This window comes from Callospermophilus lateralis, chromosome 4 (assembly GCF_048772815.1).
Source record: "Callospermophilus lateralis isolate mCalLat2 chromosome 4, mCalLat2.hap1, whole genome shotgun sequence".
Classification (NCBI taxonomy): Eukaryota; Metazoa; Chordata; class Mammalia; order Rodentia; family Sciuridae; genus Callospermophilus; species Callospermophilus lateralis.
The window spans coordinates 88,225,071-88,237,350 of NC_135308.1; the positions used below are offsets into that span (position 1 = coordinate 88,225,071).

The 12,280-nt window shown below is 34.8% G+C and overlaps 1 protein-coding gene across 2 annotated transcripts in view; it reads left to right on the forward strand.

Moving 5' to 3' along the window:
• Positions 1-12,280, forward strand: part of Pde3a (phosphodiesterase 3A) — a 308,184-nt gene that overhangs the window by 275,622 nt on the left and 20,282 nt on the right. Inside the window, exons 7-10 of one of the 2 annotated variants that reach the window (XM_076854166.1) lie at positions 1,131-1,216; positions 3,795-3,949; positions 5,295-5,432; positions 10,847-10,958. In XM_076854166.1, coding sequence (XP_076710281.1) covers positions 1,131-1,216; positions 3,795-3,949; positions 5,295-5,432; positions 10,847-10,958 — 491 coding nt within the window. The remainder of the gene's footprint in view (positions 1-1,130; positions 1,217-3,794; positions 3,950-5,294; positions 5,433-10,846; positions 10,959-12,280) is intronic. The other variant, XM_076854167.1, reaches the window with a different exon arrangement.

The following is a 12,280-nucleotide window of genomic DNA, read 5'->3' on the forward strand; positions in this document are numbered from 1 at the left end:
CTTTTCTATAAATAGAAAAATAGAACTTAGTGGCAAAATTCAGAATTAATTTTTTTTTAAAGAGAGAGAGAGAGAGAGAGAGAGAGAGAGAGAGAATTTTTAATATTTATTTTTCAGTTTTTGGCAGACACAACATCTTTGTTTGTATGTGGTGCTGAGGATCGAACCCGGGCCGCACGCATGCCAGGCGAGCGCGCTACTGCTTGAGCCACATCCCCAGCCCCAGAATTAAAATTTAATCATGAAGTGTCTCAAAAGGAAAAAGAGAGCACCCCATCTGCCCAACCATTTGGAGTTACTTTTTAACTAACAAAACAGGAAAGTTGTTGAGAAAAGAAAAATATATATATCCCACATTCTTCAACGCCTTCTGCTGAGGGGCGCCATTCACCTCCCAAGTGTTTTTGATGTTCTTGGTCACCCACACGGTGCCTCACTGGTCCATCTTTCTCAACCAGCACCACATCTAGTCAACCATACATTCACTCATCACCAAAGTGTTTACCTCTTGGTTCATTTCCTTAGAGTCTAGATAGGTTACCGATTGATCTTAAAAATGAATTCACTTTCATTTTTTGGCAAAAATAAAAATTAATACATGCTTTCTTAAAGTATCTGTAAAAATAAATCTAATATAGAAATTTTTAAGCAGGTACAAAAATATTTCATTGAGGAATATATTTTTGACCAAATACAAATCAGCCTCCCCAGAATCACTGCTATAAACAGTTGGCAGCCTACCCCAGTTTTCTCCAAATAATGTAAAAAAATTTTACCACAATTTTACCTCAAATATGGTCTAGACTGTAGAGAGAAGGAGAATGGGAGGCAGATGAAATTTCTAATCCCTCTGTTTATTATTCTCTCACAAAAACAAAAGCAGTAGACTGCCTGTTAGCATCCATGTATAAAACAAAATGAATTTTTCCATGACAAATAAGTAAAAGTAAAGAAATGTTATTGTAGATATCTGTCTTTTGTTCTGTGGTACTAGGGATTAAAGCCAAGGCCTAGAACATACTGAGCTATATATCCTCAGCCCTGTGTGTATCTCAGTGTACACAAAGATTGTGTATATGTTTGGAATTTGAAAAGAGAAAGATACTTATGACTGTTCCAATATTTCTCAGCTGTGGCAGACCATATTCCCAAGGGAATCCTGCTGATGGGCCCCTGGAGAGAGCTGGCACAACCACTCTGACACCAAGCAGAACAGGTAAATCATCGTTTTGGATCTTTTTCCACAAAATGGGAATTATCTTATTTCATTTCTTTTCCTGATCCAAAAGGTAACCCATTTTCCTGACTTTTTTATTTGTAAATTTAAAAAGACAAGAAACAAAATCAAAATTATTCATAACCCTACTATACAGATTTAATCATGGTAAAGTTTTGGTGCTAAGCTGTCCATAATGTTGCTATACAAATTGTGGTTTTGTTTTGTTTTGTTTTAAGTGAGATTCTGTTTTACACAGTAATTAAAACTACATAAAAAATGCTATTTTGTTTGTCTTTCTTTGTACGTTGGAGAGTCATTCACTGTAGGTTCTCTTTAGAGAATACTATCACAGACCTTGAGAAATTACCCTCCTTTTCTCCCTGTAAACTTAATGTGGGTTTTCTTTGAGGAGGTATTATGGAGAGGATACGAAGATGGGTATTACAGCCTGGTTCATACCCCAATTCTGCAACCTGCTTGCTGATAACCTAGATCTAGTTCCTTAACTGCAGAATACTAGAATACCAATAGTACCTACCACAGAGGACTAAGGAGATGAAACATTTATTACTTATTATAGCATCTGGTTCACCATAAGTAGTTTGTGTTTGCTGGTAATTACTATAATGATTATTTTTTATTTTTGTTCATGCAGTCCTAAAAGTACACAAAGTTGGAAATGTCTATGAATTGTAGACTTTAGGGTGATAAAGCTATCTCATAATTATCAGTTATCTGTTCCAGCATTTCTTGGTAGCCACTCAATAAATATTGAGTGATGTAATTTTTTATGATAATATTGTGCTGTATACAAAGGAGAAGAGGCAAAGGCAAGGAGAAACCAGTGGAAAATTCTCTGTGCGGTGCTTGTTTGATAGTGGAGCACTATGAGGACTCAGAATACTTTACGTGTGTTCCTGATCTTCCTCTAATTCTACTGGGGCTGATAGAATAAGGGAAATATTTCACCTTTGTGGTCTCTTGAATGTGCTTTATTTTTTTCTATAGATTCTGGAATTTAACCTTGTCAATTACATTTTCATACTGTACCTAAGTTTTCTTTTTTAGTACCAGGGATTGAACCCAGGGGAACTTAGTCACTCAGCCACATGCCCAGCCCTTTTGATTTTTTTACTTTAAGACAAGTTACATACAGTATCTAATTTTAACATAAAAGCAGATGCATGGTAAAGAAGAAAGATGAGTCCTTGGGAAAATTCTGTAAATATATTTCTGACTAGTACAGGCTCTAGAACAACAGTCATTATTCACTTGCAATTTAAGAAAAATCAGTTAGTATATGTATAAAGACACACAACAAACCTAGAATACATAAAGCAATCTTGACAAAGGAGAACAAAGTTTGAGGGAGGTACACTTCCTTTGACTTCAAGACTTAAGCTACAGTCATCAAGACAGTGTGGTATTGACCCAAGAATCAGCAAGCAAATCAAATGGATTAAACCAAAAATCATCAAATTAGACCCAGACCTGCATGGTCATTTGATTTTTCTACAAAGATGTCAAGCAATCCAAATGTGTTTGGGAGGAAAATGAACTTTACCTTTTAATCCCACACCATGTAAAAACACTTTTTAAGTGGAGCACAGACCTAAACTTAAAAGCTGAAAATGATAAAGCTTCAGAAATAAAACCGGAACAAATCTTTGTGATTTGGGAGAAGACAGAGATTTTATAGACCAGGGAAATCACAAAAGAAACCAAAGCTAGACTTAATCAAAAACTAAGTATATAAACTCTATAGATTTCCCGAGCTCAAATTCTAGTGGCAGAATTTATTGACTATGAGCATAAGCAATTTACTAATTTTTTCTGTTCCTCTGTTTCATATCTGAAAAGTAGAGATAATAGTAATACAATTCTATACTTACCCCATGGGATTGTTGAGAAAATTAAATGTGTTAGTACAAATCAAATGCTTTGAGCGGTACCTAGCACGGAGCAAGCACCTAGTAAACTTCATTCAGCTCCTAGAAAATTATTGATCTCTTTGCCCCAGGAGCATGTCCTCTAGATACTTGGTATTTTCTGGTTAGTCATTCTATCAGCACAGTTTGTGGCAGTGGAGGAAGGAAGCCAAAGCCTCCTAAGAAATAAGATTGAATACATAGGGTCTGCCATGCGCCTAACCACATACCATTGCTTCATCTTCTATCCACCATTCCTAGGTATGCAGCTCAATTTCTCCCACCTGAGTCACCATTCTAGAATTAGTGTTTCAGTTAGCTACTTAGTGATTTACTGTATTGGGAGAGAAAAAGAGGAAACTGAAATATAAAGTCAGAGGTTTTTTTAAAAATACAAAGTACTGATCTAAAAAATATTATTGAGAGATTATTGAAAGTCACATAAATCACAGATTATATTTCCTATCTATTTTATTGGGGTAAAAACCTGTCCTTTTTCTTACTTTAGGATCCTGGTGTGTGAGTACCTGAAAACAATATTCCCCTAAATGCTATGGTATATGTAGATGAATCTTAGGAAATTTTGTTACATGAAACCCCTTCCCCCATTGCAGGTCCCATGGTAAGCTGTTCTCTTTTAATTGCAGATGACACTGCCCAAGTTACCTCTGATTATGAAACCAATAACAACAGTGACAGCAGCGACATTGTACAGAATGAAGATGAGGCAGAATGCCCAGGAGAGCCACTGAGGAAAACATCAGCTTGTGCCACCTACACTCCAGAGGCCATGATATTCCTGGTAGCTCCTTATCACTCAATGCATCCATTTACTTGAGAAACTGGCTTCAGTTACAGAGGAGATTGGCTTAGAAGTAGTTCCCTGAATCATTAGATTTATAGATGCATCTCATTTGGACCCCACATGTTGTGGCCCTACCCATCTCTATCAGTACAATTTCTCCAGCTGAGCCTATTGATCTCTTCATGGTTATAATATTTGGTGGTGAAAAGTGCAAAGCATTTATCTTTATAAATAATTCTAGAGATTTCATACCCAATCAAGTAGTCTAAATCAGCACAGGAAAAATGAATTATGTCATTCAGTTAAATATTTTATAAAGAAATAAGGAAATACAGGAAGAGATTTTCTTAGTACATCTGCTGTTTTTTTTTCTTTAGCACCTCCTTGATTTTGGAAGAGAACTGCTATTTATTTTCCTTGTTCTAGTAAGGAGGATTTATATTGACACTTGCTAAGAGATCCTTAAATGATGACTTATTTTGTGTGTTTGAAGAGATTTATTATAAGAAGGTTGGAAGCATATTTGAGTCAGATTAATTTGAGGGAGACAGCAAATGCTAGAAAATAATTGGTTGTCACATGATCATCATTTTTTTCCCTATATTTACCACTTATATTTTAGAGTCAATTTTTCAGGTAAAATAACATTTTCCTTATGTTTCTTTTCTTGGGGAGACGGCAGTAAATGTATGCTTATGATTTCCCTGAATAGGGTCAAGTCACAAAATGTCTTTTCATTTATATAGTGCATTTTCTCAGCAAATAGTAGGCCACATATTTAAATTAAAATACTTTAAAAATGCAGGGATTGGTATTCTACAAGATTAATGCTGATTTGAAGCATTGCTATGTATATTCAATTAATTAAAATCGGGGTGATTAGTGCCCCCTCCACACTCATGGATTTCTTTTGAAAGTCTAGTATAAGCCAGCAACCCTTATCCCATAAAAATTTTTACAAGTATAGAAAGAGATATGTTTATATAAAATTTCAGAGTATTCTGAAGTCATTGAGTCTTTATCAAAGAACCTTGCATAGATACAAAAGCAATTACTTTGACCTGTGGAAGAATCATCCATGTTTTGCAGGTGTGATATGGAGCAGGGACAGGCAGGCATCTCGCAATATAAGATTCACAGTCCAAAACCACATTAGATGCTTTTCTCTTCACTCTGGGACTAGTGTTTTGCCCATCTTGATTTGTCATTGTTGTCATTAAGATTCACTGTGAAGTTTTAGGCCAGTTATTTCAGGTAACTCAGTTGTTAATGGGATTCACCAAAGCATGAATTGTTTTGTAGAAATCTTCATGTCATTAAAATATTTTAACCTTCATTATAGGACAAACCAATTCTTGCTCCTGAACCTCTAGTCATGGAGAACCTGGACTCAATTATGGAGCAGCTCAATAGTTGGAATTTTCCAATTTTTGATTTAGTGGAAAATATAGGAAGAAAATGTGGCCGTATCCTTAGTCAGGTAAGAAAATTTATTCACACATATGACTTTGAATATCAGCCACACAATCCTTCAGTTGCTGAAAGCATTGTATCTTCTTGACATCTGTGGGTAGGTATTATATGGACAAAGGAAGTATTTGTGTTTGTTTGTTTGTTCTGGTACCAGGGATTGAACCCAAGTGTGCTTAACCACTGAGCCACATCCCCAACCTGTTTATTTATATTTTATTTAGAGACAGGGTCTCATGAGTTGCTGAGGCTGACTTAACTTTCAGATCTCCTACCTCAGTCTCTCCAGCTGCTGGGATATGCCACAGTGCCCAGCTCTGACAAAGGAAGTTTGAGGACACCACAATCTTTTGTGTCTATGGCAGTGGGCTAACAAAAGAAACTGAGACTTCAATTGAGCAGAATACCATATTCTACAATTGAAGTTTTATGTACCTTTTAAAGATGAATTAGGGGAAGGAGGGTGGGAAATCATAAGCAAGATGGACACATTGATAAAATTCATAGAATTAAGCAAAATAATAGATGATACAAGCCCTCAAAGAAAATATCTATTGAGGGCTGGGGATGTGGCTCAAGTGGTAACGTGCTCGCCTGGCATGCATAGGGCGCTGGGTTCAAACCTCAGCACCACATAAAAATAAAAAATAAAGATGTTGTGTCCACCAAAAACCTAAAAAATAAATATTAAGAAATTCTCTCTCTCTCTCAAAAAAGAAAAGAAAATATCTATTGACAAATACTGATTTATTTTCTATGATTACTTTTTGTAACTATTTTTTAACTTCTTAATATTACACTGGTTAGTTCTCATCAAAAATAAGATATTGTACAGACATATGTTTCTGTGTTGTAAGAAATACATCAAATGTAGTTCTCTGTATTTGAACATCAGAAACACCTTTATCACAAAAAATATAGAAGGTGTAATGTTATCGTATAACAAATATTTTAGTATTGTTTCCTTTAAGGTATACTGTTTTTGAAGTTTCCCAAATAAATGTTTGTTTTGCTGAGGGAGAAAGAAAACACAGAAATTAAGAATTTGGACAGGTTTGTTTCAAAAACCAAAAAAATAATAAATAAATTTGCTAAAGTATCAAATACCTACCAAAATATACACAATGAAAGGGCACGATTCAGTAATTCATCAGCTTATTTTATTTATATATAAACTTTGTACAGAGAACTAATCTAGTCTTCAGGAAGAGAAACTTTTCCTTGCCCTGATGGAATTCCCAATCTAGTAGGGAAGAGGTGTCAGAATAATGGCAGATCAATTAGGTGCATGCAGAAGGGGTGTGCTGGACTCATAGATGGACTAGAAACTCAAAATGATTCTAGTCTATGCAATGTGCAGCTGTGGCTTCTGCTGGACCCTGACCATGACATGAAGGTGTCCGGGACTTCATGGCAGTCCTTGACTTTTCCTGGGAGTTGTATGTCCCTTCCATCAACTTCCTTTCTCCTGAGTGCTCAGCAATGTCTCCTGTGCTCCTTTATCTTGAAGTCAAGTTCAAGGGCAGCTTTTTCATCTGGTCCACTGTAGCCTTATAACTCCCAGGACATTTTGTATGCCATTTTCTGAAACCGATTGCAGTTCCAACCCTGAGTGAGGGGTCCTTCCTATAATGTTGCCACAAGGTAGTGCAGAGGTTCAAGAAGTCATCTTCCTCTTTTTTGCTGGAGATTGTGTTCCCAGCTATGGAGACAACTTTTGCATCGTTTGGTGTTTGATAGGTGTGTTATAAACTCTTGAATCATCATCACTTTGGTGCAGGATTTTTTTTTTTAATCTCTATTTTACAGAAGAAGAAGAAGAAACTAAGACTTGAAAGAGGATGTTTCAGAGTCATAGAGTAAATACGTGGGTTTATTCATATCAGAGCCTCGGGCTCTTTTACATTCAGGTTCTTCTCAGCAACTTGTAAGACATACTAATTTATAATATCTTCAAACTCTCCAAAGTGGGAGTTTGATAAGTAGACAAATGGTTATTATAGCAGTCAGTTTTATAGCATTTGTGACAGCATACTGAACATCAGTGCAGGTGCTTAAAAGTTCTCAGAGCTGGGGACATAGGAGGTTTGAACTTGACTAAAAATATTGTTCAAGTGCTTTCCTTTTTTTACAGTGCTGAGGGTCTTACACATAACTAAGCACATGCTTTACCACTGAGCTCCCCCCAACCCTGACAAAGTAGTTTTCAAGTGTCAAAGATACCACTAGAGATTAGAAAGATTCCGGGTAATTAACATGTACATTTCAACAAAATTCATTAATGTATCTTTTTATCAGAAATTACATCAGTTACTACTGTCCCCAGTTTGCAAAAACACTGAACTTTGAGAAAGCGCAGATTCCTTTGCCTTGCTAAGTAGAACTTTATGATTTTTTTCCTGAGTTTACAAGTACAAAAGGAAACGCTTCTTCTTTTTCTTCTTTCCATCCTCCTCCCTCCCTGCCCCCACTAGTGTGATGTAAGGACAGCTGAAATGAATTAACATGGACATTCCAAAAAATCACCTTTTGGCTGAGACTACACACAGAAAGTCTCACTTCAAAAGATTTTTAAGGAGATGTGTGCAATGGAAACAACTTCTCAGCCTTAATACACTGCTTCTCTTTTGATGAAGATTATCATGTTTATTCTAACAAATTTAAAAGGACATTTTTCAGATTTTGAAATTGAGTTTACTCTTTTCAGTTACCAATATTTACCCAGTCAATAATGTTCTTTATTTATGAGTTTGGAATTACCATATATAAAATTATGAATGGTTGTTTTTAGCAACTTGTTGCTGAAAATTCTCCTGTTTTAAAATCATACTTTAAAATATCCGCTGGTCTTAATTTTTCATTTTATCTTTGAAATGTTTAAAGGGAACCATAGGAAACTTTAATTTGCAATTCTAACAGTGTTGGTTTCCCAGTATGAGGGCAGTGGTTGGGGGGTAGGATTTGAAACAGTTAAGAGTGTAAAACTCAAACCAAAATGTGTGGTTTATCTATCTATGTGGGTCTTATCTATCAGCCATGTAATCTTGAACAAGTCACTCATCCTTTCTGTGCCTTATTTTTCTTTGCTTTCAGATATTAGTAATTAGTGCTAGATGATTGATTTAATGTAAATAATTATTTGTATAAACTCCTTAAACCAAGCTCCTCATTTAATGCCGTGTGTGTGTGAGTGAGTGTGTGTATGTGTGTGTGTGTATGTGTGTATAGTTATTGCTGCTACTATTGCTGCTATTACTATTGAAGTCACATGCATAGTTAAATCTCTTCGGTACTTATAAACAAGAAAACATTTCAAAGATAAAATGAAAAATTAAGACAAGTATATTTTAAAGTGTGATTTTAAAACAGAAGAATTTTCACCAACAAGCTGTTCAAAACAACCATTCATAATTTTACATATGTTAATTCTAAATTCATAAATAAAGAACATTATCATCTAAGCAGTAGTGCAGAAGAGATCACTAAAAGAAGAAATAGCTTGGAATATTATACAACAAAACTGCTGCTGCATTTTTAAAGAAAGGGGATAGAGTTGTTACACAGAAAAGGGAAAAAGTTAAATGTCCTTGTCAGTCAGAGTGAAGAAAAGTCAGCAGAAATTGAATTGAAGATTGTGTACAGTAACATCCAATCTTTTCCTCAAATGCAGGCAGAGTGTTCCTTTGAAAATTAAGAGGAAGTCTTTTCAGTTCTCCAGTCTCTTTGGCGACTCCTTGCCTCACTTATTAAAAGTACTTACCTGGGTTTATCTGGCTGTAAATCACTAAAACGGTCCCTGCACCAGTCTCACCCTATGGGTCTTCTGTTTTATTCCTGTCCTCGGTTTCTGTGTTTTGGGCATATCAACCTGCTTTCTGTTTCTTAGGTCTAGTGAGCATACCTCCGGGTCTTTGTACTGACACTTTATATAGAAAAAACTTTTCTCAGGTATACATGTGTCTCACTCCACGCCTCCTTCAATTCTTTGCTCAAAAGGCAATTTGTGAATGTGATTCTGCCCAGTCTAACCACCATATTTGAATGCACCTGTTCTGCATCCCTACTCTTTTTCTTTTCTTCATGTGACTTACCACTTTCTGACACGGTAATAACATATTTGTTATGTCTATTGCTTCCTGTCCTCCTCTGCTAGGCTATAAGCTCCAAGAAAGAGGAGATCTTTATTTGTGTATGTATGTGAATTTAAATGTATATACATATATGTTTATGCATTTTGCATGTTAGTATCACATACATATATGCTACAGGCGTAGAAAATTGGCATATAATAGACATTCAATAAATAAATATTGGAAATATATTTATACATATTTTATATTTTATAAATATTTATAAATATTTTATAGTATTTGTGTATATGTATATATACAGGTATAATGTATATGACTCATAACTACTGAATATACAATTAAAAGAATAGTAGTGAATTTGAATAGACATACTTACAGTAAGAAAAGATTTAATATGAAGTAATATCTCAAACAAATTTTAAGAAGGACTGTAGGTAATAAAAAGGATGAATAATTCTTTCTGAACATGTCCTAAATTGTCCCACACTAGGACTTTGAGTCAAAGAGTAAGGCCATTTGGGATGGTTTTCTCCTCCATTCTGCCACATAAATGACCATGTGTGTCTTCATTGCCACCTTCTACTCCATATTAGTTTTTTTTTTTCTTTCTCTATCTTTTGCATGTCATATGCACTAATTATTTCCAAAGGTATTTACTTGATTTGAGTCCTCAGAACTGTGAAAACAACTGGAAGGAAAATAGATATTTGAAGAACAAAGAGAAAAGATCAGTGAAAGAAAAGAGCTACACTCCATTTCCCATAATGAATTATATAATAAATCATTTCCCTCCACCTCCATGTGTATTAATCAAAGCTACCCTTTTGCTCTCCCTCGTAATTCTTTCCGTTTATTCTTTACCAGGGCACAACTGTGAATGCTTTATCTCTGAAAAGCTTTCTGCTGATGCTTATTATTATCATCATCATCATTATCATTATTAAACATAATTCACCAAAGTTAAAGCTTATCTCACCCTTTAGTTCTTATTGTGTGCATTATACAATCAGCCACTTAGTATGCATCATTTCCTGTTTACCAATATCCACTCACTTTATTGGCTTAGTGCATTACTTTAGTGTATACTAGGGATCTTTGAAGGTTTTGGATGCATGCATAGTCTTTGCTCTTAAATCTAGGTGACATATCCCTTGTTGTAAGGAACTACAAGGGCTCAGAACATAAAAGTCCTCCATGTGAACTTGATTTATTATTCCCAGGCGGTTTCTCTATTGGTAATAAATTAATATTGTTGATGGAATGCACACTTTGTTCTCCTTAAGTCTAACTCACTGAGGGATGTTTTGCAAGGTTTTATCTTTCTGTTCTACAGGTATCATACAGACTTTTTGAAGATATGGGTCTCTTTGAAGCTTTTAAAATTCCAATTAGAGAATTTATGAATTATTTTCATGCTTTGGAGATTGGATACAGGGATATTCCTTGTAAGTATAAATGGTTTGTGGAATAATGCTGTCAAATTTGCTGTGTGTGTTAGTATATTGAATCATTAGCAACTAATGCAGAAAAAGTAGGATAATGGAGTAGAAGAAAGAGGAGCTTAACAACACCAGGCGCCTTGGGAAAGTCTGGCTGATGAGTCTGTGGAAGTTGGAAGAGAATGATGAGAGAGGATTGTTTGGAGGCATCTTGAGATAAACCTTTCTTAGTACAGGTTCCCCAAGGCTCACCTGGGTTGGATGCCAGTGATTGACATAACTGTTAGTGATTTCTTAAAGTCAAAGAGTTTTGTAAATAAATTTTACAGAAAGGAAGCCACTGAAAGCACTAAGAACAGCTAGTCAACAGACTGAATGTTTAAATAAATGTTGTATTTTCAAATACAGGTTAGTGATACTATTAGTCTTGGCCAAGTTTTATTGAGTCTGAATTGATATTAGACTCCACAGATAAAATAACTCCCAATTTTTCTCTAAGTCATGTATCATTAAATGATAGTGAAGAATGGCCAGTATTCAAGTACGAGAAATTTTCAGATTCTGTAGTCTATTATTCAGTTTAATTTTCTTATGGTACTTTTATGTGCTACCAATGAATTTTTTTATGTGATAGAGAGTTCTGCATTCCGTGTCAAAAGACATTGCTAGAATAAACCTACTTGTGCTGTAGAGGTCCCAGACACTTTTTATAAAGAAATTTATTTACATTTCTCAGGAAAGCTTTTGATTGGTGATCACTTTTATGGGCTGGGGTTGTACTTTAAGACTAATATGGTATTTATTAAGAGCTTTACATATTTGTTATAATTAACACATACAAAAATTTGCTCTTTAGCTAATTATTTTAACATTTGCTATCAAATAATTATATTTATAATGGCTCTATTTAAATAAATCCATAAATAATAAAAACTAGGAACCAAAGTTAAAATAGAAATGTGTTCACTGTAATAGGATAATTAATGAAAATATTAGAAACTGATTTTTTTATCATAATGCTAAGTACACCTTTTAAAATTTTCAAGAGACAAGGGAAAGTATAAATGCTTTTACATTTTAAATTTTGACTAAAAATTGAATAATCTGGAAGCAGATGTGAGAAGGAAATAGGGAAGAAAAACTATGAAGTGGCACTGGAGAAAGCAATAAATATAGTCAACTCACTGATATAAATGTAATTTTTCGCATCTTTTAGCATAAACTATTAGTACAAGTGAAGCATGGTTGATACTCATTTGTACAGGGAGGTAAATAATAATATTTCATAATATTCATAATCCTTTTCACCTGGGCATTTTGGCTACTAA